Source organism: Tauraco erythrolophus, chromosome 1 (assembly GCF_009769465.1).
Source record: "Tauraco erythrolophus isolate bTauEry1 chromosome 1, bTauEry1.pri, whole genome shotgun sequence".
In the NCBI taxonomy this organism is placed as follows: domain Eukaryota; kingdom Metazoa; phylum Chordata; class Aves; order Musophagiformes; family Musophagidae; genus Tauraco; species Tauraco erythrolophus.
Window position 1 is genome coordinate 112,499,376 of NC_141465.1, and position 24,511 is coordinate 112,523,886.

Genomic DNA, 24,511 nt, shown 5'->3' on the forward strand with positions numbered 1-24,511 from the left:
CAGAAAAATTTTTCCCCTAGGAAAACCAGTCCATTGCAGAGGGATAGGAGAGAAGCCTGTAAGAAGGACAGATAGCAAATACCTTTCATTGTTTTTTTCTTTTTTCCCCTTCTTTTTTTTTTATGGTTACATTCGGATTCCATTTTCTCTCTCCTGAAATCTTCCAAACTCTACAGGGCTTTTCTTTCCGTTTCCTTTTTATGCCAAGCCATTACATTTTTGACACCAGCCTTTTGTCTAAACACAACTTTCAGCTTAATTTCCATTGCAAAAAAACTGATCTGGGAGTACTAAACAACATGGAGTTCACTTGGAAGCAAGAAATAAAAATAGTGGGAAGACAAACTGCTCCCTCACGGGCCTCATGGGCAAACGGCAACTGGGAGGGGTGTAATTGCTACCTTTTTCTTTTTCCACTGCGAGGTTATTTGTGTGTCTCCAGCTGCCTCTCAGCCCGCCTTTGCCTAGGCTGCTTTTGTCCAGCCAGCTGGGATTCTTTAACTTGCTGCTGGTAGTGTTTAGAAGCTGAGTTAAGAGTCCTAAAGTAGCTCCCTACTCAGCCTCCTTCGTTAGATCGGCACAGCTGCTTTTCAGGCACCGCTGAACACTGCCGTTGAGCTGGGACGGGAAGTGGTTTCCTTCTGAAGCGGGAGAGAAGGAGCGTGAGCCCCCCGATGCCTCAAAGGGAAAATGTTACTTCACCCCCTGAGTTTAATGGCACCGTGGAAGTGTTAACCAGAAACTCTGGGCTGTTGGGGGCAGAGCCAGCGTGTGGCTTGGTCATTGAGCGTGTATTGGCATGCTGCAGAAATTGTTGTAGTTCAGAGAAGTCTGGGTGACTTGGGAGCTTCTTTAGGGTAACCCTTGAGTAAATATGACCTTTTAAAAGCATTGTAACTGTTTATGGAGCTGGCCTGTGAATGAGAGGAGCAAAATAGTTTGCAGTTGAGGAAAGGAGAAGTTGCTGGGCAGGAAAGGTTTAATTGAACAAGAGGAGAGAATCTTCTTGGTTTCCTTCATCCAAGACAATGGGTGTAACAGCTTTTGTGTTCCTTTTCAGTCGTGATGGGGTGCCAGTTGTTTAGCTCAAGAAGGTAATGTGGCAGATGTAGCATCTTCAAAATATGCTTTGGATGCTCTGGTCTTGGGCCAGGAATTAATGTAGCATCAAGTCGTGACCCGGCCTGCTTTGTGGGGCTGTTTCTGTGTTCATGCTTTCAGCTGGCCAGGAGCATGTCAGTTGTCGAGAGAGTAGTTTAGAACTTTTAAGAGAGTCTGGTTTGCTCCTTTAAAACCAACCAACCCACCCACCCACCCACAGTGCTATGTAATGAGCTCTAACGGGGTTTTACCGCTGTGAACTGCATCTGTGAAGGACACATGGTGCTGTTGTGGTGGAAGCGACCACAGCTGTTTGGAGATTCTTTGTGGAGTGTAGTGTGTGAACACATTGGTTTTGATGGCCATCATGGGGCTGAGATAGCTGTGTGAAAGCTTCATACCTTCTTGTGGCTTCTGCAGAGGTGAACCAAACAATATTGCTATATATTGCTAGTAAAGGAGATGTTGAAAGGATAATGTCCTTATAAGCCTGTATGATTTTCACTTCTAGGGAAAGAAAATGCCCCAGGAAGTTGGTGATGGGGAAATTCCAAAATTTGATGGAATGGGTTATGACAAAGACTTGGTTGAAGCTCTTGAAAGGGACATTGTATCAAGGAATCCAAGCATTCACTGGTATGAGGATTTTCTGAAAATTAAAGTGTTTTTGCTAGTATGGCGAAGGAGAGAAATTCTCCCTCTTCTAACTGTTACTAAAACAGGGAGCCATCGTGATCTTCTACAGATAGCAAAACAAAGTCTTTTGGTTTTAACAGTTTATTAGTTTGATTACAGTTAGGTTTTTGTTGCTATCTGATATTATGTGCAGTACGTCCATTACAGGTACTGCTGAAATGAAAGTACACTCCAGAGAACTTTAAACATACCACTTTGGTGTTTGCATTGTCCGAAACAATGTTTAATTAAGCAGCTCTGAGTAACTTGAGTTGAAAATGATTTTTTTCTCTACTTTCCAAAAGTGGATTCAATTTTAGGTCACAGGATTATAAGAGTGCTCTCATGAGGCATATACTGGCACGCTAAAAGAGATGGCACTAAGTGAAAAGCATTTCTATTTTTCTTGTAAAATAAAAGAAATATTGTTTTACAGGAATCTTATACAAGTTTATTCATCTTGTACAGGGATGACATAGCAGATTTGGAAGAAGCCAAGAAATTATTAAGAGAAGCTGTTGTTCTTCCAATGTGGATGCCTGATTTTTTCAAAGGGATCAGAAGACCTTGGAAGGTGAGAATTTATTTGGTGTTTTGTAAATGGCAAGCTGTAGTTATGTGTGTCTGCTGCTGTAATGTGTGTGGATGCCTGTAGCAGAAGGCTAAAAAGGCAAATAGGAAAGATAAGGAATTTGTTCATTAAGTCTTCTCAAAGTGTTTCATGTAAAATGCACTGAAAGAAACAGCTGGGAGTGTATGTGGGCTTTACAGTAAATAATAATTCTTTTCTATTTACTCAGTCATAGCTTGTTGGCATTATGCTTGTTGGTGCTTGTTGGCACCTGAACTTATCCAAAGCATTTGATACTGTCCCACACAACATCCTTGTCTCTAAACTGGAAAGGCATGGTTTTAATGGACGGACCACTCAGTGGGTAAGGAATTGGCTGGATGGTCGCACTCAAAGAGTTGTGGTCAACGGTTCAATGTCCACGTGGAGGCCAGTGACGAGTGATGTTCCTCAGGGGTCAGTACTGGGGCCAGTGCTATTTAACATCTTTATTGCTGACATGGACAGTGGGATCGAGTGCACCCTCAGCAAGTTTGCAGATGACACCAAATTGTGTGGTGTTGTGGACACGCTGGAGGGAAGGGATGCCATCCAGAGGGACCTTGACAGGCTGGAGAGGTGGGCCTGTGAGAACCTCATGAAGTTCAACAAGGCCAAGTGCAAGGTTCTGCATGTGGGTCGGGGCAATCCCAAGCACAAGTACAGGCTGGGCGGAGAATGGATTGAGAGCAGCCCTGAGGAAAAGGACTTGGGAGTGCTGGTGGATGAGAAGCTCAACATGAGCCGGCAATGTGCGCTGGCAGCCCAGAAAGCCAACCGTATCCTGGGCTGCATCCAAAGAAGCATGGCCAGCAGGTCAAGGGAGGTGATTCTGCCCCTCTACTCTGCTCTTGTGAGACCCCACCTGGAATACTGTGTTCAGCTCTGGAGTCCCCAGCACAAGAAGGACATGGAGCTGCTGGAGCGGGTCCAGAGGAGGGCCACGAAGATAATCCAAGGGCTGGAACACCTCTGCTATGAAGACAGGCTGAGAGAGTTGGGGCTGTTCAGCCTGGAGAAGAGAAGGCTCCGGGGTGATCTCATAGCAGCCTTTCAGTGCCTGAAGGGGGCCTACAGGAAAGCTGTAGAGGGACTTTTGACAAGGGCATGTAGTGATAGGACAAGGGGCAATGGCTTTAAATTGAAAGAGGGCAGATTTCGATTAGATATAAGGAAGAAATTTTTCACTCAGAGGGTGGTGAGGCACTGGAACAGGTTGCCCAGAGAAGTTGTGTGTGCCTCATCCCTGGAAGTGTTCAAGGCCAGGTTGGCTGAGGCTTTGGGCAACCTGGTGTAGTGGAGGGTTTCCCTGCCCATGGCAGGGGGGTTGGAACTAGACGATCTTTGAGGTCCCTTCCAACTCTAACCATTCTATGATTATAATATGTTCTGTATGTCAGCCTGTACATGTGAGCAAGCATATAGGGTGTATTGACAAAAACAGAAATGCTTAATAGACAGCTCTGCTTAGGATTACGGTGGCCACTCTTCAACACTTCACCGAGGAAAGCAGTCCTTGGACTGTTTTATTCTGCATGTGCCAGCTGTCTCTCAGACTGCAAACTGTAGGCTGGATGGTACGAGGAAACAAGGAGAGAGTGGGGCTTATCTGAGTGATGATTTAGCTTTGCAGTTACACTTATAGCTGGGCATAGTTACTGCTGGAGTGGCAAGAATTCACAGTGGGAGAATAAGCAGCAAGTGGAGCAACAGGAAGGATATAGAACTTAGTTGGCCAGGCTGACGGACCAGAGATAAGACCAATCTGGGCCTCGCTCAGAGCTAAAAAGGAAGAGAAGGGAGGAGGTTGCTGAGCATTTCTGTAAATAGAAAATAAAATTGTCTTGCTTTTGTTGAGGGATGGATTGACACTTGTTTTGGGAATAACTAGTCACAACACAAGGGTGTTCTAGTTACTGAGAAGGATTACTGGGGGAAAGAGACTGTTGCTTATTGTCTGTTACTCTGAATCTGCAAGGCAAATGGCATGTGTAGGGAATGCTGTGTACGAGAGTAGTTTCTGTGGTTTAGTACACAGCTTCAGCAGCATATGTCAGATCTTATGCTGCTTACACGTGCCCGGTCTTTTCCTGCTTGGTCCTTATACTTCTCTGGCATATACTTTGGTCTGACCATCAAAGCTGTCCTCCAGCCTGAGCCAGTCCTAGATCCCTTTTTTTCTACTTATTTACAAAACAAAGCCCTGCAGGAACTGATGCCTGCAAGACTTGTCATTCTTGGGGCTTGTGTCTACAGACAGTAAAGAGGGAAAGTTGGAAAGAGTGGGAGCTGATGGCAGGAGCTGGGAGATTGCTGCTTGAGGGGTGTTCATGGGGGTTTTAGTGAGTTGCACAGGGGCAGCCCAAACCTAGCCCCAGGCTATATGGCCTTTGGGGTTTAGAGTGCTTGTGGTCAGTGTCAGTGGGTTGAGGTTAACCTTAAGGTTAACCAAGCTATCACAATGCATAGATATTGTGGGTTACAAGCGTAGGATGAGATCTGAGTGTCTTCTGGACAGCTGAATCTCTCTCTTTTCCTCTTGGCATAGAGGAAGTTGATCCATACCCTTACTGTAGACTATGGGGGCTCCGTCTGTCCAGTCTTCAAAAACTTTTAAGGGAGTGAAGAGCTGCTATGCTTTCTTTCATAGAATCATAGAATGGTTAGGGTTGGAAGGGACCTTAAAGATCATCTAGTTCCAACCCCCCTGCCATAGGCAGGGAAACCCTCCACTACACCAGGTTGCCCAAAGCCTCAGCCAACCTGGTCTTGAACACTTCCAGGAATGGGGCATCCACAACTTCTCTGGGCAACCTGTTCCAGTGCCTCACCACCCTCAATGAAAAAAATTTCTTCCTTATATCTAATCTAAATCTCCCCTCTTTCAGTTTAAATCCATTTCACTGGCTCTGTGTCCCAAGTATTGTGGCAGTGGCTAAAGAAACAACAGCCTGGTCTTTTTTAAAGAGTTACACTCTCCATCTCTTTGCGTGAGATTATCTTTTCCTGCTGAGCAGTGTCGCCTCTGAAAACTAGGTGGTTGTAGACATGGAAAAAAATTCTAAGATTATTTCCTCTCTTCAGTCTGAAATGCAAATTGATTTCTGACAAGTCCATGAAGAGTCTTCATTGTTAGCCTTTTCCCTGGTGACTTGTGAAGCCGTAACTCTCCTGAATTTATTTTTCATACAGAACAGCATGTATTTTCCCTACTGTTGACCTCTGACTGTGCTACAAGGATGAGAAGTTTTGAAGGGAAGACTGTTTCTTGTAGTAATCAGTGTAGCAGCAGGCATTTGTTGAGCCTAGGCATTCAGGACAATAATTCAGGGAAAAGGCAGCCAAATCTGTTTTTGGATGTTCAGCCTCTCCTGAGAACAATTCCCAAGACAGTCCTCACAGTTTGTGCCTGCATTCAGAGGACAGTGCCTTGTATGAAGGAGCCAGCTGTCTTCCCTGATTCAACACAGGTGCTGTGTGGTTGCAGCTACGGGTTTCTGCGCGTCCATGGGCTTGCTCTTTCTTTTTCTCCGAACTGTTTTGTGCCAGGAAGGCCTGGTTGCTCGCTGTGCTTCCCACTGCTCTGCTAGTGATTGTTACAACAACAAGAAGTAACCCTGCAGTGATTTCATCAAAATACTTACTCCCTGTGGTGCATTTCAGCTTCTTATTGAAATACTTTGGATTAACAGAGCCTTAGAGGAAGAATAAAGAAGTCTTTGTGTTTGTCAAGGATTTTAACTAGTGAGTAAGTGGCAGCCTCCTAGTTTGCAGAAAGAGCAACTTGATCCTATATTTCTGTTTGCAACCATTCACGTGTTGTTTTGCTGAGAACTCAAGTTCTTTTTTTCTTTTATTTTTTTTTAAACTGGTATTTTTATCATCTTTATCCCCAGAGAGCTTGGTTATCCCCTGGCTTTACAGCTGGTGTGGCTGCTTTGCACCTATGTTACGCATGTATATAATGCCACCAGTATCATGTGCTAGGTAGGTAATGCTCACTATATTAGTTACACAGGAGGTGCAAAGTGGTAGGCTTCGATCTCAGCAGTGAGCAGCATGTGTAGCTGAAGCCAGAATTTGACCTTTCCATAATGGATGACCAAAGCAATATCCAAAAAATGGCATTAGTCCCTTGTATCAGCAGGTCCTGCAGCAAACGCAGTTTGTCAAACACAGGGGTCAAGCGTGATTTGAATTGAGGTGAAGCTTGGTTTAAAATATTAAATAAACACGTCTGAAACTTGGAGAGAACAGTAAGTCATCTCTGACCTGCATATCACAGGCTGAGTTATTTTCACCCAGTTACTCCAGGTTGTACTTGGCAATATTATAATAATATCAGTATGACTATGCAGCAGTTTAGATCACAGTATATGTCTGAATGTGCACGGGGAGAAAAAGAGTCCATTTACTTTTTATGCTTGCTGCTCTGGAGCTTAGGAAATCTTGGGCAACCTGAGGAGTGACATTGGACTGTTAGCTGTATGGATGGAGTGTGAACATTCTTACTTAATTTACCGACGAATGTATGTTAGGCTTGCATTAGCTAAGCGTTAAATGGCAATAAAGGTATTAAGAGTTAATGGAAAATGAAGTACAGAGAGGCTATTGCTTTGAATAGTACATTTTTGAACAATTATGTTCCCGCTTGATTTGTTTTTATAGATCTCTTCCATGTCATTCTTTGTGCTTTTTGAAGTAAATTTTTGTGAGGAACAGATGAAATGTAATTTGCTATGTGGCTTGCATTTAACAGATATTTTATTGCTGTGGCGTTATTTATATAAGTTATTAATTGCAAAGCACATTATGATGTGCAATTCTGATTCTAGCTAATTTGATTACCCTTGCAACACAGTACAACTTTAGGAAACTCGAGTTAGCATGTAATAAGATCTTGCAGTTGAGAGGGGGAAAAAAAATCCAAGCTGCTTGAGCACTACATTTTCATAGTACTGTGCTCAAAATCAGTGCCTTATTCTAGTGCTATACAGGGATGGAACATTGTATTGTCCCTCTCCAGCACTGCTGCAGAAAGGGTTGGAAGGCTATCCGTAACGATAACTGTATTTGGAAATATTATCAAGAGTGATTAACTGGTCTCGGTGCTACAGTCTTAACGTGGGTCCTGAGAACACTGTGTGTCCGGCTAAAAACTTTCTTGTGTAATGATGGGTAAATGTGCTGAGCTGCAGAGGTGTGTGCTCCTTACTCTCTCTTTCAGATAGACCACAGATGGAAAGAGAGTCTGATGATGTGGATGCCAACCTGGAACTTAACAATTGTAGCCAGTTTTCTAGTTTAAAGCTTTTTCAGTAATCACTGAGGTTCATATCAGGCTTTTTGTCAGACTGAGCGGTAGTGCATATAAGCCACAGTTGCTTTTCTGTGAAACAGAAATAGCAGTGCTCTTTGGCCATCCAGCAGTGTGGTGAGGATGAAGTTTCATCAAGGAACTCCTAAGATGCAGTAGTGTGGCCACAGAAGTACAAGATAGACAGATTAAAGAGTTTGACAAACTCTTGTTTTCAGTGAATGCTCTCGTGCATACTTAAATGTAAAAATCAACCACATTCATACATACACATTGTCAGGATTTTTTTGGCAAAATGTTTTTCTACAGAAAAGTGCTCTACTGAGGAAACACAACTTTCTGCAAAAGTATTTTGGTTTCTGTGAAGCTTTCTTTGTGAAGGGGCCTCTGTTCCAAAACGAAGAAGTCACTCTCTTCATCTGCCTGTGCAGCCCTTCGTGAGTTGGGAAAGGCCTAAGTTCAAGTCCAGGCTCTGTCTGATTCAGAGGAAGGCTGTTGTCTGCTTCTGAGGTGATAGCTGCAGCAACTGTTACTGGCTTTTGTGATTCATACTGCAGTGAAGTTGTAAGAAAAATAAATCCCAGAGCACCACCACACTGTTCTCGAAAGCAAGATTCTTGTCTTTTGTTTTCCACTGATGGCAATTATGTTATTAAACAATGAAAATACAGATCTCAGATCATATTGACATGAAGTGTAGAGTACTGATTACAAAGTTTCTTTATTTGTTGCTCATTACCTTTGTTTTCACGTTTCAGGGCGTGCTGATGGTTGGTCCTCCTGGCACTGGCAAAACAATGCTTGCAAAAGCTGTTGCTACAGAATGTGGAACAACATTCTTCAATGTGTCTTCCTCTACTCTGACATCTAAATACAGGGGCGAGTCTGAGAAGCTGGTCCGCCTCTTGTTTGAAATGGTATGTCCTCAATGATGTGATCTGGAGGTTACTAAGATGAGAAGGGATATCTCCCTAGCTTTCCTGCCCTTTTAGTAGTATGTTGGAAGCATGGAGTTCATTGCACTGACACCCCTTCAACCAGATAGAATAACACAGTCTCTGTGTTACCGTTCTTTTCTGATATGTTGTTGAGGATTAAGAAGGAAATGGTTCATCACCCATGTTTAGGATAGCATTTTCCAGACTAGATGTAGAGTCATGACCTTGACAAATTCAGTTTTTACTTAGTTATTTGATAAGCCCATAGGAAGTAGATTTGAAATTGGAAGGGCTTTGGAACCATTATTCTAGAAGAAATACATGTTTTAGTTCTGTTTCTGTTCTGAATGGTGGACACAAACCTCTTAGTGAAGTTTTGGGAGCAGTCCCTCTTGTAGGGTATGTGAAGGACATGACCATATGGACCTATACTGAAGGATCATTCGCATCTTTGAGATCCTCGCTGCACTTCTACCATACTCTCTGTCTCTGTTGAGACAGACCGAACTCCATTCTGTTCCCTGGGCCTTCCCCTGACGGCAGAAAAACCTGGACGTGAAAAACTACGTGTATTTTGATTGTGTTCCTTTTTGCCCCTTGCAAGACTAGTTGCTGAGGAAAACCAAACAACACTGAAAGACCCCTGACTTGAGGAGTACAATTTAAACTTGACCGTACGCCAAACAGTTTGGAAACTGTTTGGCACACCCTCCTTTGGGTAAAAACTGGCTGGATGGCCGGGCCCAAAGAGTGGTGGTAAATGGAGCTAAATCTGGCTGGAGGCCGGTCACCAGTGGGGTTCCCCAGGGCTCAGTGCTGGGTCCAGTTCTGTTTAACATCTTTATCAATGACCTGGATGAGGGGATTGAATGTACCCTCAGTAAATTTGCGGACGACACCAAGCTGGGAGGCTGTGTCGATCTGCTTGAGGGTAGGGAGGCTCTTCAGAGGGATTTGAACAGACTGGATTGTTGGGCTGAGGCCAATGGCATGAGCTTTAATAAGGCCAAGTGCAGAGTCCTTCACTTGGGGTATAAAAACCCCAAGCATCGCTATAGGCTCGGGGAAGAGTGGCTGGAGAGCTGCCTGGCGGAGAAGGACCTGGAGGTGTTGGTTGACTACCGGCTTGATATGAGCCAGCAGTGTGCCCAGGTGGCCAAAAAGGCCGATGGGATACTGGCGTGTATCAGGAATAGTGTGACCAGCAGGAACAGGGAAGTGATCCTGCCCCTGTACTCGGCACTGGTGAGGCCGCACCTGGAATATTGTGTCCAGTTTTGGGCCCCTCGCTTTAAGAGAGATATTGAGCTCTGGAGCGAGTCCAAAGAAGGGCGACTAAACTGGTCAAGGGGCTGGAAAATAAAACTTATGAGGAGCGGCTGAGGGAGTTGGGGCTGTTTAGCCTGGAGAAGAGGAGGCTGAGGGGAGACCTGATTACAGCCTACAAATACTTGAGAAAAGATGGTGGGGAGGTGGGGGAAGGGCTCTTTACATTAGTGTTGGGTGATAGAACAAGAGGAAATGGGTATAAGCTTAGTCAGGGGAGATTCAGGTTGGATGTTAGGAAGTATTTCTTCTCTGAAAGGGTTGTCAGCCACTGGAATAGGCTGCCCAGGAAGGTGGTTGAGTCCCCATCCCTGGATGTGTTTAAGAATAGGGTGGATGATCTACTTGAGGATATGGTTTAATGGGGATTAGGGATGGTTGGACTCGATGATCTCTAAGGTCTTTTCCAACCTAGAAATCTATGAATCTATGAATCTATGAACCTATGAAATCGAGATCTTGAATTATTTTCTTGTGACAGGCAGGGAAGATATGTATGTAGTATGTCTAGTGGGAACTGGATCGTGGTCTGATGAGGGCCTGTGCTTGCTGCTACAGCCCTAATAGTGATGTTTTCATTTGAATAAAGGCGAGGTTTTACGCTCCAACAACGATCTTCATTGATGAGATAGATTCCATCTGCAGCCGCAGAGGCACGTCCGACGAACACGAGGCGAGTCGCAGAGTCAAGTCAGAGCTGCTTGTGCAAATGGACGGTAACAAGTGTTTAGATCCAAGTTTGGGACTGGGGTGCTGTTTCTTTACAGGTGGGAACGTAAGAACTTGAGCAATCTGGAAAACCTGGCTTTATGGATGGGGAAAAAACAAGGCAGAATTTAAGAGCAGTGTATTTCTGGACTGTTTGAAGTCAGATGACTGAAAAGCGTTCTGCTTTGTTTTTACGAAAATGGCCGTTTGGATGGTAAATTGAAAACTCGTATTTAAGAGATTCAGACTCTGAGAAGCAGATAATGAAGATTTGTGCGGTTTAATACAGGTCTTTGATGTTGTGGCAATTTCAACAAATTTCTCCCCTTTGCTAGACTCTCCAGCTTGGGGACCTCGTTGTGAGATCTGATTTTGCTGTCTTCTGTGGTGGCAACTAATGTTACCCTTTTATCAGATTTAGTACCTGTTCTGTGCAGGTGCACATAACGAGGATGACCATCTGTGGAATATTGTATGGCGCAGTGGTTTGATAACCACCTCTCTGTTGCAGTAGTTGTTTAACCACTATTTAAAATAATATCCTCAAACGTGCAGGTTCATCGTGGCAAACTCAGGGTAGGCAAGTTTTTGCCCCAAAGTGATCATTTCCTTTCAGTCCTCGTTTGGGAGGGCAGGGAGTGACTCCTATTTCTGCTATGGCCAGATTTGACAGAGATAGCACTTTTGATGGGACTAGTGGGGCTACGCTCACATATGACTGTGTTAGTAGCACTGTCAAAGAAAGCCCTCCCCTGACTCAGCAAAAGACTGAACTGTCTCCCCTCTGTGACAATGATGGTCTCGTCACACCTGAGCTATGGGAAGTTTGGAAAGGGGCACTAGGACTATATAGAGCTGTTGTCCAGGCTTTTGCAATGTTTGTCTGTGCAGTGTTTCTTGGCAAGCATCTCAGTAAGAGCTGTGGAATGCAATTTCTCTAAACTGGTGTGCTTGCAGGGGTAGGTGGTGCTCTGGAAAATGATGACCCTTCCAAGATGGTTATGGTATTAGCAGCCACAAATTTTCCCTGGGATATCGATGAAGCTCTCCGACGGAGACTGGAGAAGAGGATTTATATACCCTTGCCCACAGGTATGTTTGCTATGAGCATTTTCCTTTAAAATGGCCTTTGCAAGATGGGTTTAGGATTACTGCAGGACTGTTCGGTTTGGAGGGAATCTGGATGTTTTTGTGATGAACAGTGAAATTCAGGGGTTAATCATTTGGCTGGGTTGCTTTATTTTTAAAGAGAGTGAGAGAAAGGAAAAGAAAAGACCAAACTACTTGCTTAGGGGCTTAAAAACAAAGAGCTGTGGCATTTCATTGCAAGCCCATTGATGGGTTCTTACATTTTGAAAGAGAGTTAGTTTTAATGAGCCTGGAATTATTTTAAATGTTTAACAGTCAATCCTTGAGTGATCATCAAAGGCAGCCTTCGGACATATTCAGAAATATTGCAAATGCGCTCCGTGCCCTTGCAGACAAATGCAAAAAAGCGGATCCATGAATTTTCACTTACAGGCTTAGTTGCTTGTAAATCACTGCTCGCTCGCCTTTATGACTGTGCGTCGAGTCACTCAGAATGCAGCGAGCTGATTGCTTTCCTGCCCTCAGCCGTCTCGCCTTGTGTTGTCTTTCCTCGCTGTCACTCACCTGTCCTATTAATTTTGAGATTCCTATCACTTGAAGTTTGCATAGCTTCGTTTCTTCTTGGTACAGTGGGTGCCTCATCTCCCTGCATGAGCACTCAAGATAACAAGATGTGTGCTCGCGGTGACAGCAGTTGTGATTGAGTTTAGCAGGTATAAGGACACTTAATAGTTCTACAGCTTGTCTTTGCAGCTTACAGGCAGTAACAGCTCCTAGCAGGATGCCTGTCTTTATGACCAATTAGTTTAAAATCCTATCAGCTCTTGCTCTTGTTTCTAATTAAACCAGATTGTTTTTTGACACAGTGTATTACGCCCTGGACAACATACGAGATGTGCTCCAGTTTTATTTCCAGTCTTACATTCTGCTGCATCTATTCTGTAAATAGATGAATGTTGAGCTGTTCTGGGCAAGTCTAAATGATGCATTTGTAACTGTGCTGTGTGAATTGATGTGGTCAGGAATTTTAATTGAAAAAGCGAAATGTTATGTCATATATACACGAATATTGTGGAATTTGATGCAAGTATATATTCTACCATGTTTCATTTTCAAAATACTGCGAGGACTTGTTTAGCCCATAGCAAAGATTAGAAGAATGTTCTCTGATGCAGGATGCTCTCTGCAGGTATGCCGTATGTACATTGTGCTCTGTAAATAATAAATCTTCATTTTATAGCTAGTGCTAGTTGTGTGTGATTGATAACTATATTCTTGACAGTTCTGCAAAGCACACAAAACCAGCATCTTTAGACAAGCTTTCTAATTTCTTTTTTATTTCCTCTCCTCCCTTTTTTTAATTAGGGACATGAATAAATAAAACATAAATGTGGGCATTTCCTTAAGACTTTTAGCCTTCCTTACTGCTCCTTCTTCTGTTGTGGTTGTCCTCTTTTATAGGTCATAAAAATTGGTCACTGTGGAAATAAAGATGCTGAGCTGGTATATTTTTCTGTACAGTAAAAGCCAGGAAAGCATTTATCCTCTTCTTTACCACCCTTGTGCAAAGTAACACTGAGGCCGAAGCTGTCAGATGTGAATTCCCTCTTAGAAGCCTAGGCTGCTCAACATACGTACCCACATGCACGTATGCACATACCTTCTACAAGAAAAATTGTTAATTGGCTGCATGAGTGCTCATTTTCAGAGCTGGTTATCACTGTGTGCACACGGCATCTAGGTCTGAAAGTGGGATACCAGGACATTTGTATCATAAAGATATTAATATGTTTACTGTATTAATGTATCTGTTTTCTATCAGCAGCGTTCTGGAGTCCCAACTGAATAAAGTGCTTAAACATATGCTTAAAGTTCAGCCTAATGTTAAGGGGTTTGTGCTGTATGAAGCTCTGTTAATAGACTCCTCGTTGTGGTTTTAATGAAACTGCCTGAGTAATATGCAATCAAACACTTGAACCAGCGAGTGAATCCAAAGGGATGTGAGAAGAAGCAGACATTTGTAGGATTGTGCTTTTGTGCCCTTGGGTAGTATGTGACCAAATGCTTGGTCACCTGAGACACAGCAGACATTTTTAGTGACGTATGACTTTGGAAACTGTCTCTAGAGCATGCTGGTTTAATATACTGCTTTTAATCATATACTTTACTGTATCTGGTTGCACAGTTTACTATGATTTGTTCTGTTGCTTTCTTTTTCTTCTATTAAACCCTTTTGTTTGTACCTTTCACTGAAAAATCTGAGTTATCTTTTTTTAATACTGCTCTTGCAAGTCTTCAGACAAGTATTTTTATGTTGTAGCAAAAGGCAGAGCAGAACTACTTAAGATTAATCTTCGGGAAGTAGAACTGGATCCTGATATCAGCCTTGAAGAAATTGCTGGGAAGATTGAAGGCTACTCTGGTGCTGACATCACTAATGTTTGCAGGTATCTCATACCCCTTAATTTCCAGATAAAACTGCATGAAAAGTCAGCATTTGCATTTTGTGATAAAAGGCGATACCCACTACCACTGAAGCCATGCTAATAGTGACTATGTTTCATGCCCAGATCTGTTTACTGAAACCATGTGTTACCGTCATGTGGAGTGGTCTAAAGACCATGGGGTCTTTCTGTGAGATGTGATTAAGTCTTATTGGATCTGAAGAGAAAAAAATTCTCTGAGCAAATCTCACGTTACTGTTGTATGCATTTAGTGCATTTGTCTGCATTTGTTAATGTAGTGCAAAACAGGTTTGGATTTTTTTTATTTGATTTTAAATCCCTGTGAATTTAAGAGCTAGAGTTTTGTGATGCAAAGGAGCCTTTCACAGAATACTTCTTTGGGGCTTCTATATGCTGTGTGTTTGGACAGCCCCCAGTGCACCACGGCCTTGGTTTCTGCCTGAACCATTTAAGTGCAAGGGTGATACAAATAGTTTATAGCATTAGTATTGAATTTATTTCCATCCTGTTCCCACAATTTGTTTCATTTTCTGACAAATGAGTCTTTTCTGGTGGAGGATAGGTATTTGAAAAAAAAAAAAAAGGAAGTCAGTCTATGTCCCTTATAATGTTAGGATCCCTGCCAAGAGAAACTGATCCTTTAAGAACATGGCTTGAGATTTTTTTTTTCTTCCCCTGCTGCTTTGCTGAAGTTGTGAAATGACTCTATGGTTTTGAAACCTTGGTGTGTGTCACACAGTGCAATAGTTAAATTACCTGTTCTCCCTGAGGCCTGTGTTACCCCTCGCTGGGAAAAACCTGGGGAAAGAGAAAATGTAATTTTGGACTGCATGTGGGCCATGGTGTGAGAAATGAGCAGTGTTCTCCGTGCCAGTGGGCCACGCTGGCAGCATCCGAGCTGGGGAGGAGTGATGGAGCAGGTAGAGCCTGAGGAGCCACAGGCAGGGATGGCCTCAGCCCTGTACCCCCACGTGGTATTAGTGTCTGATGCCTCCTGCTCTGCCCTTCATGGGTTCAGGTGCTGTGTGTGAGCAGGCAGTGGAGCTGGGCTGCACTCCCAACACTTCCCGACTGTCCTTTTGGGCTACATGGTGGGGAGAAGGTTGAAATCTAAGGCGATAGGGGTGCAGAATCCAGACTACTTGAAAAAAAAAAAAAAAAGTCTTTTGAGTGCAGCTCCTCTCCCACCCTGCCCTTTCTTGCACTGAAGTTGTAAAATTTCATCTCTATGAATCATTGTAAAAGGTTTTCCGTTTTATAGTTTTAATTAGCTCTGCACATTCACCATATGCTTAAATGGGTTTTGGTGCCAATGCATTCTTTATGTTGAATTAATGTAGTGATCTGGGAACATGGAAGCTAAGAAAGATGTGAACCGCATCTTCTGTGGTAAATAAATGCTCTCTTAAGTGTTCCTGCCAGTGGTTTCTAGCAAGAGAATACAATCGAAATTCGTAGACTTACAGCACATGCTGCTAGCAATTAGCTCCCATACATTGTCCTGTATTTCCAGGGATGCCTCTTTAATGGCAATGAGACGACGTATTAACGGCTTAACTCCAGAAGAGATTCGTGCACTTTCTAAAGAGGAGCTTCAGATGCCAGTTACCAAGGGGGACTTTGAGCTGGCGCTGAAGAAAATCGCCAAATCTGTTTCTGCTGCAGACCTGGAGAAGTATGAAAAGTGGATGGCGGAGTTTGGATCTGCTTAATCTCAGTGACGGCTCTCCTTTGCTAGAGTTTTATGGCTTTTGTTGTTTTCACTTGCAAAATGAGTTAGAAATCTTTTTAAAGGTTTAATAAAAGGTCTGCCTCTGCGCCCATCCCACCCTCTTCTGGTGACAAGATCTTTTAAACTCCATTTGCCTTTCACGGGAATGAACACGATAACAAACTGATACTGTAAAAGACATTTTAACTCTGAAATAGTAAAATAAGAGAAACAGGAAGGGAAAAATTATGCTTGTGAGGATAATCTTTTTATTTTTCCAATGGAGAGCAGTGTTACTTAACCTCATAGTCATCTCTCATCACTGGAATCAATAAATCAGCTGGGGGATGTGACTCCAGAGGAGCTAACAAGGGCTCACTGTACCCCCTGCTCTTAAGTGCCACATTTCTGTTGAGCTGCTGGCTCTGCCTCCCCTGAATGTGGCATCGAAGTTACTGTTCTCTCTCTCTCTGCTCGGATATTCAGAGCAAAGCCTGTGGATTGATTGGCATTACACAGAGGAAATGAGGATCAGTTTTCCATCAAGTCGTGAGCTCGGCTCTCCTCATGTGCGTCCATCTGGAATCACTGTCACTTCAGACTGTAACGGTGTTACCTGTGACAACTTCTGATGAAAATGAGAGGAAAAGAAAAGGGCCTTGATTGCTCTCGGTCCAGTTTGTGCTTGGCTTCTGAACATAGTTTGTACCAGTTTGACCAGTAAACACTTTGAAGTTTGACCAGTAGGCACTTTGACTGAAGTTACATCTTGCACTTTTATGCTTATGTATCATTGTATACTTTGTGCTGTCTAGATATTATTATTATTATTATTTAAGTACCAGGAGTTTAATACAGTAAAGACACTAATATCAAGGCTGTCTTTAAAACACAAGGCTGTCCTTACACATGGCTGTGGACTTCCACTTCTTCTGATTAGACATGAACTCTTTCCTAGCATACTAGACAATGGAATTTGCACCTGTTTGTTGTAGAAATGTTCATGCTTTTTAAAAAAAAAAAATGGAGTTTTTTTTTAAAAAATGTGTAAATGTTATTGATTTAGGGAAGAATAATCTGTATGGTCTCATTTATGTTCTTATCTGTTTCTTCCCTTCCCACATACAAGTGCAGGAATGAGAAGGGTTGGTTATAAACTGTAGCATGAGAAATCCTCTCTGTAGAGTTTAACTGTCATACTGACTAATGATCTTTTCACAGACTTGGGCTGCGAGTCTGACATACGAAGGTTTCCCCTGGTAGGAGAGGTCAGATTTACAGAAGAATATGCAAGCTCTTAAATTTTTATGAGCTAAACCTGAAGTATCTTGGTAGATGTGAGTTGCTGTGCTGTTCGGTAGGTATTCTGTGCATTGGTGCTCTGCTGAGACTCCTAATGGCATAGCCAGATGTGGCAAACTGGAGTGAGAAACAGATAACGCCTCATCTTGAATGGGAGTATATCCTTATTTGCTCCTTTTTGCTAGTTCTTGGAAGTTCCCAATAATGTCAGTAATTCAGCACACTGGTCTCTTGGGCCATAACACGTGAACCAATAATGCAAATGCTGCTCGAGTGTGTTTGCTGTTCAATAGCAAGGACTGTCAGGATACGTGCATAACAGCTCCACGGCATCTGTCTGATTACATGAGCGACTTTTGAAGCTGTTTTACCATTGCTGCTTTGTCAGTGTTCCTTTTTCTTTCTTTGTATGTGAAGACCACGTCTTGGATTGATCCTACTGTTTTAAAGGGCTGCCCCAATTTGTGTAGAGAAACACCATGGAGATTCTGTCAGTCTTGCATTTGAAATGAAACTGAGTCGGGGCTTCAGAAGTGTGTTTCCATGTGGCATTCCAGCAAAATACCTTCTGAAGCCTCCAGACTGGTTGAGACATAGCTGCTGTTCATATCTTTCCAAGGACAGAGCATCTCCCCTGCCTGTCGTTAGGCCCTGTTACACTCCTGCAGAGGGAGGTTAGTGCAGCAAGAACATCAACTTTTACCCTCTTCACCTACAGGGAGAAAAAAAAAGTTCTGGTTGCTTCTTTCCTGACCAGTTTGCACTAACTGCACAGTAGAGCCCTTGGGACTCAAGATACCTGCGGCAGTCAGACTAAAAGGAACAGTTCTCTCTGCATTGGAAGATGAGCGAGTAGAAGTCGTGTTGACCCTTTATAATCTTTTGATAAATTCCAACCAGGGCTAGTCTGTTCCTCACAGGGAATAACTGGACCTTTATAGAGAGAAAGCTTTGAAAACATTGCTACAGTCTGCCATTCCTTCCTTACAAAAGCTGTAGGCTACAGCCATTACTCTGTTTTTTGTTTGTTTTATTGCAGTAGGAATTAGTAAAGCTGTGCAAATCTCTTGTGGCCAATGCCAGATTAGCACTTCAGGGTCTCTCACTAGAGAGGCCATTGCTGCTCGAGGAGCTTAGTCTACACAAGCAAGATCCAGAAGGGAATAGACATGAATGCCAATAATTTACCCTGTTCAGCTGCCCAGGAGCAGTGCTGGGATTCAGCAGTTGCTGCTTAGAAAGGTAAGTACCAGTTTTCTCAGTTTCATATTGCAAGCAGCAGTGCCCTTCTTGCTGATGAAAGCACAGCATTTAGCAAAAATGTCATTCCTTAGCTCTTTGATGAATCTCCTGCCTTAAGGCGTTAAACTTCCCTCTCGCATGTTAAGCAAAATTCACTGAACTGGCCATTCCCTCTAGTAGGGATTGCTCAGGTGCTGCAGTATTTTTCTCTAAAGGTCATGATTTCTACCCCAAATATGTTTTTCCTGTACAGGTCCATTCATCCTTTATTGCTGTGGAGCAGAAAAGTGAAAGTTTCCAGGCCATAGATGTGTATATGTATGACGGTTGTGCACAAGCGTTACACCTGTGACTTGAGCCCCACTAGATCAGACACCTCAGCAGACAGAGACCATCCCTTCCCTGCTGAGACTTCTCAGGATAGGGATCTGACCCTGTATGCTGGTCCTTACGTCTCTACCAAGTCCCTCTGGTGCACTTGCCTTGGTGGTTGGGTGGTTAATTCTACAGGGGAGCCAGCAGCAGGGTGCAGCAAGGAGCAGCCAGGGAGGGAAGACTAGGCCAACAGTGGCAGCAACTCGAAGACCTAAGGATGGAGCCTATGGCTCAGTGTAAGTGCAGTTTGTGTCCCGCCAGGGGAAACCCTTGTGTAGGGATGTGTGATTCCTCAGAGAGCAATGTGTGAGCATATCACAGCCTGCTGCGACAATTTGTTCAGTCTGTGTCTCTGTGTATGCAGATACATGCGCACACGTGTGTATGTGTATATATACATACACAGTATGTGGTGCTTCAGTAGTTTGTACCTAGATTACATAAAAAAAGTGTTTTAAAGCTGTGTTTCCATGTCTCTTTCTAAACATCTGCGAAGGCCCTCTTGAGTGGCACTGTTAATTTTTGTACAATAAGCAATCTGGTTGTATGCATAAACGTACATGTAGAGTCTGTCTCGCTCGGGATGGGCTCTGAATGCTTTGCTGGTGACTGCTTCCAAAGGCTGCCATACAACACAGATCTTTTCAGCATGTCACAGTGGTGCTGCACTCTTCAAAAGTCCTGGATAGAGAGCAGTTGAAGCAGAGTCTGGGTTTTTTTGCATAACGCTGTCAGCAATGCTTTCCCTCTTAAATTGGCCTTTTGTTGCCACAAGCTATAAAATGGGGAATGCTCCAGTGCCCAGTGCATGGAGAGAGGGTGGGGGAGAAGGGAGCAGAGGCCCCAGCAGATGTTCAGTGTTAGCACCTGATTCAGACCTCACAGAGCCAGGCAGGCTTTTTTATTACTTGCCCCTGGGCTGGAAGTATAATCATGCTCCAGAGAAGCTGTATCATGAGCTGCCTGCTAACCAGAAGACTTTCAAGAGCAAAACTTCTGTTAGGAAAGAGCTTTCATACTTGGAAAGAGACCCCAAATCTCTTGGGACCGAGTTGATTATTTGAATTTTCTCACTAACTTCCTTATGAAAGAATGTGTAGTTTCCAGTGTTTCATAATGCCTCAAGCATGAAAGAGCGAGCAAGTGAAATTGCTGATCAAGGGATTTCAGGAGAGGTCAAATCTTTGCATAGAAAGTTCAGCTCACCCCAGTTTAAAAGAGACTACATGGAACAGCAAAGGTGCACTGATTTGTTCTGATCATGGTGAGGATGAAAGACCTTGTGTGCTCTAAAGAAGTCCTCTATCAATCCAGCAAAGACTTAGCTGTACGATCCAGGCATGAGGAGGTGGAAGCAGCAGAGGAAACAATGAAAAAAAATTTTTGTCTGTTTTTGAAATAGCCAAAAAATTTTTGTCTGTTTTTGGTGACACTGTGCTGCCGGGGAGCAAGCAGGGAGCCTGGGAATGCCGGAGCAACGCGCTGGTGTAACGTGGGTGTCAGCACTGTGGCGGCAGCCCTGACCCACTCTGTGTGAGCCACCACAGAGCAACGCTGTGGGTGCAGGCTGCAGCCACGCCGGGCAGGAGTAGTCTCAGCAGCTCTCTGATGGAATAAAGCAGACGGTATAAAGCCACCTGTGTTGGTGGTAGCAAAGGCAGATGCTGCAGTTCAGAGAACGTGGCACGTGGACTTTTTCCCTGCTCACGTTAAGTGTTTTGTGAGAGCGCTGTGCGAAAGCTTGGCCGTGGCTGTGGGTGCCTCAATCACGCATTCCAGGGCCCAACTTCCACGTGCACCTTAGCTGACAGAGCTGCAGCAGCAGGCCATGTTCCTGCCTCCCGCAGCACAGGGACGCCTGACCCTCTCTGCTTTCTAGGCCAGCCTGGTTCTGTATGCTGGTCGTGAATTGTTCTTTTGACGCACTCACAGCGTACACAGTTGTTCAGTACCTCTAGTAGAGGAGCTCCTTTTGTGCCATACAGAGCTGTCTTTTGATGAGCTAAAGCGCCATGCTCCTGCACATGTTTGCACCTAGGTTTCTTGGAAAGATCCAGGCAATTTTCCTCTTCTTTAGAAGGCCCCAACTAGCATTAAAAGCATATGAGATGAGATGTCTTGGCTAGCCTGGTTGCCCAATGTGAGAACATTTACCTCAACAGGCAAGGAAGTGCCACAAGCAAAGTTCTGGCTTTGTTATGAAGAGACGAAGTGTGGGGATGTTCCCATTCCTACTGCACGGGCAGAGTTAGAGTCATGTCGTGTCCAAGCTCGATTTTCTGGCTTTTGTATATTTGTGACTTCTTTGTTGTGGTAAGAACATTTTTCTTTGAGGTAGGGGGAAACCATGGGTTTTTTTGGCTGGTATCTGGGTTGAGGTTTTGGGGATTCCATGATCTGGTTGGTACATGAAGCTGCTGAACCCATTCTTGGCACACTTACTTTTGGACACAAGAACGATGCATCCTGCTTGGCTGTCTGGCGGTGCAGTAACTAGTGTAGCTTTGTGCAAAGTTGCTTAAATACAATATTTAGAATATTAGTTTGGCAAAGAGAGAAATTCTTACTACCACATTACAACTGTGCTTCTCCCATTCATGAGCAGTCCTTTGCATAAGTTGTTCAACTGGTGTAAAAGAAACTGTCTTGAAAGTAAGAGGTTTTTGAACTTGACTTTGGAGAGCAAAAAAGGTAGAAAAATATTTGCCTGGAGGAAGATACCAGAGTACCCAAGACATTGGGAGCTGAAATTTCTTCTTTTTGTGGCTTTCCTTTTTGTCTAGCAGTTACACTGCTGGGTTGCGCTTCCTGGTTCCAATTTGTTTTGAAATAATTACCATTGTTTATCCGTCTCTCAGACAGCCTTTGCAGATGAATTGGTTCCACAGAGCCCTCTTTTGCTTAGCGGTTGGTGTTCTTGCACAGCGTGTTGTGTAACATCTAATTGAACGGGCTGATGGCATGAGATCTTCCTTGTGAAGTAAAGGTCACCTGAATGGTGAAGGTGAGAGAAACTGCACTGAATACCAATTGGACTGGTGGTAACAGAAACCATAGCAACTCTGCAGAAGGTTTATAAATACAACGGAGAAGAGAAAGGGAATAACCTCAAGGAGCTGCTGACAACACTGCAATATGCATGTTGATAAGAAAATGATGGTCTCTGCATCTTTGCCAGTGAGGAGCATGTATGTAAGAGGGTGGAAGTGGTTCAGTGGACCAAGGAAGGCAACTGCATGCACTGCCGACAGATTTTGTCACTCCGCCTTGCTGCTTAAAAGCATACCAGTCTCCAGGGTCAGGTTGTTGCAGCCACTACAAAAACTGCCTTTTAGGTGATCAAATTTAGCTTCCTCATAGCTTGCTTCCCGTCTTGAAATGCCTTCAAACTTTGGGATGTGCTGAAGCCAGAGTGGTTTTTGAGGGCTAGGAGAATCAGGGGATGTTAATAGTGATGTGTTTCTGTAGGGTCCTGGGGCTTGGCTGTGCTGGACAGCGTTTGGATGCACAAGAAGAGATGCTGAAAATGCTTATGGGGAGTTGAGGTGGTGGAAGGATGAGGAGAGAGGTGGAAGTGAAGTCACTCACTCAAGGTCCTGGGATCAGTGGAGGTGACAAAACTGTCCCTCTGACTCCCAGTTCTTGATCCTCAAGCATACAATAGTGGTTTTCAGTTGCTTTTGATTTGCAGCTCCCTAGCATTTTTACTACTGAGGCTGAAGATCCCTGTATTGTGAATTAAACACAGCAAGGTTTTTTTTTTTTCCTTATATACCTTCTGCAGGCCCTTAACAAATAGCCTGTGGTGCTCCTGGGGGCTGCAAACAATAGTTTGAAAAGCACTGGCCCATGTCATCCTAAGGTTGCGTGAATTTCTTATGGAAAGGAGTCTATAATGGATGCTGTTGTTTTTATTTTGTTCTTGTTAGTTTGCTCAGAAAGATGAAGCTCAGTGAATGTGAGGTGCTTCTGGAGAGTTTATTTACAGCGTTTTGTTCTGCGCAGATTAGCATTTCATCAGCATATGGCACAGCCATTTAATATAAATATTTGGCTTTCCTTAATTTATGCTTGTGTAGAAAGGTCCCTGAGTATGCATATCTATCCCTCTGTTGTATCTAATTAGACATTTCTACCACGGTGCTGGGGGACCGGGTTCTTTCCCTCTCGCCGAGGAGATGAGAGCTGTGATTCACGTGCTCCTCCCCTGTGTGATGGATCTTCGTGCCCCAGCGCCGGGGCAGTGGGGCAGGTGTCCGGCCGCTCTGCGGGCAGGGCTGCCAGCAGCACTCCGACAGCACTGCTGGGTCAGCCTCTCTCTCTAGATCCTGGGAATTTAGACTTACTTAAACTGGGAACCTGCCCAGCTTAAGCAAACGCTTGGCACCCGATCCACCCTCACCTCCTCCACCCGCCAAGGCAGCTGTGCTTTTGCAAGACACAACCGCAAGCGAAGCGTGTGAGAGCAAACAGCTTCGGCTGGGGAGATGCTCCAGGAGGAGATCAGGCAGCAGCAGGGTAGGATGGGATGCTGAGCTGCATCAGGGAAGGAAAGGGAAATCAATCATGAGGAAAGCAAAAAGCACTTCTCCACATATGTGATAATGGACGTGCATGGGAGAAGAGCGGGAAACTGATATTTAAAAAAAGGAGCAAATGAAAAACTAATCAGTTTTAAGATGGAGTGGAGCCCGCTGCAGCCCGCGGCCCAGGAGGCCTTTTCCAGCTCTGTGGCATATCCTGATGTTTTGTGTTCTCACAGATGTTTTGGAAACTTTCTACTAATTTCCAATCTAAATAAGTTCATCCTTGATTTGTATCCATCTGATCTTGTGCTAATGTCGTCTTCTAATGAATAGTTCTTACTCCCTGCTGTTTATCCTACATCCTTGAATGTATTTTATAGAGTCGTCATATAAAGCAACACCTTGTGCTTTGTTAGACTGTACAGTCACCTTCGGTCTCTTTTGTAAGACGGATCTTCTTCAGCAGCCTTTCTTTCCACCTGAGCCTCTTTGGTTTTTTAACTCAGATCACCAGAAGTGTACAGGATGAGTCCATAAGCTGCACGCAGTAAGTTACCCAGTACGGCAAGGGAAAAAATAAATTACCACTGTGGGATGTGCTGTGGTTTAGCCCAGCCAACAACTAAACGCCACACAGCTGCTCACTCATCATCTCCCACCCCCAGGGAATGGGGAAGAGGATTAAAGGGGAAAAGGTAAGGAGACTCATAGGTCGATATAAGAACAATTTAATCATAATAATAATATAAACCTGAAAGTAACAATGATAAAATAATAATATATTTATATATATATAAAAAATAATATATGCAAACAAGTGATGCACAGTATAATTACTCACTATCCAGAGACCAATGCCTGTCCTGTCCTAGCAAATGATTCCAAAACAGGTAAGTCCCGACACCGCAATCCCAGAAGAGGGAAAGGCCTGAAAAGAGAGAGAGAGAGAATGAGAACTCCAAAAGACTGCGAGTCCGATAAAGACCTTGGAAGAGCCAGAGCTTCTTCATCGTGGTCAACCCTCATCTATATGCTGGGCATGACATTGCATGATATGGAATACTCCATTGGCCCATTTGGCCCTCAATCCTAAGTCTAAGTTCAAATCATAAGGAGAGTTGTGGGC

The 24,511-nt window shown here is 43.8% G+C and overlaps 1 protein-coding gene across 2 annotated transcripts in view; it reads left to right on the top strand.

The window, feature by feature from the left end:
- The window catches only part of KATNAL1 (katanin catalytic subunit A1 like 1), a 33,605-nt gene extending 17,664 nt beyond the window's left edge, over positions 1 to 15,941 (top strand). For both annotated transcript variants that reach the window (XM_086613004.1, XM_086613010.1), the window contains exons 4-10: positions 1,613 to 1,737; positions 2,245 to 2,350; positions 8,462 to 8,620; positions 10,557 to 10,683; positions 11,633 to 11,767; positions 14,085 to 14,211; positions 15,743 to 15,941. In XM_086613004.1, coding sequence (XP_086469130.1) covers positions 1,613 to 1,737; positions 2,245 to 2,350; positions 8,462 to 8,620; positions 10,557 to 10,683; positions 11,633 to 11,767; positions 14,085 to 14,211; positions 15,743 to 15,941 — 978 coding nt within the window. The remainder of the gene's footprint in view (positions 1 to 1,612; positions 1,738 to 2,244; positions 2,351 to 8,461; positions 8,621 to 10,556; positions 10,684 to 11,632; positions 11,768 to 14,084; positions 14,212 to 15,742) is intronic.
- The last annotated feature ends 8,570 nt before the right edge of the window (positions 15,942 to 24,511 follow it).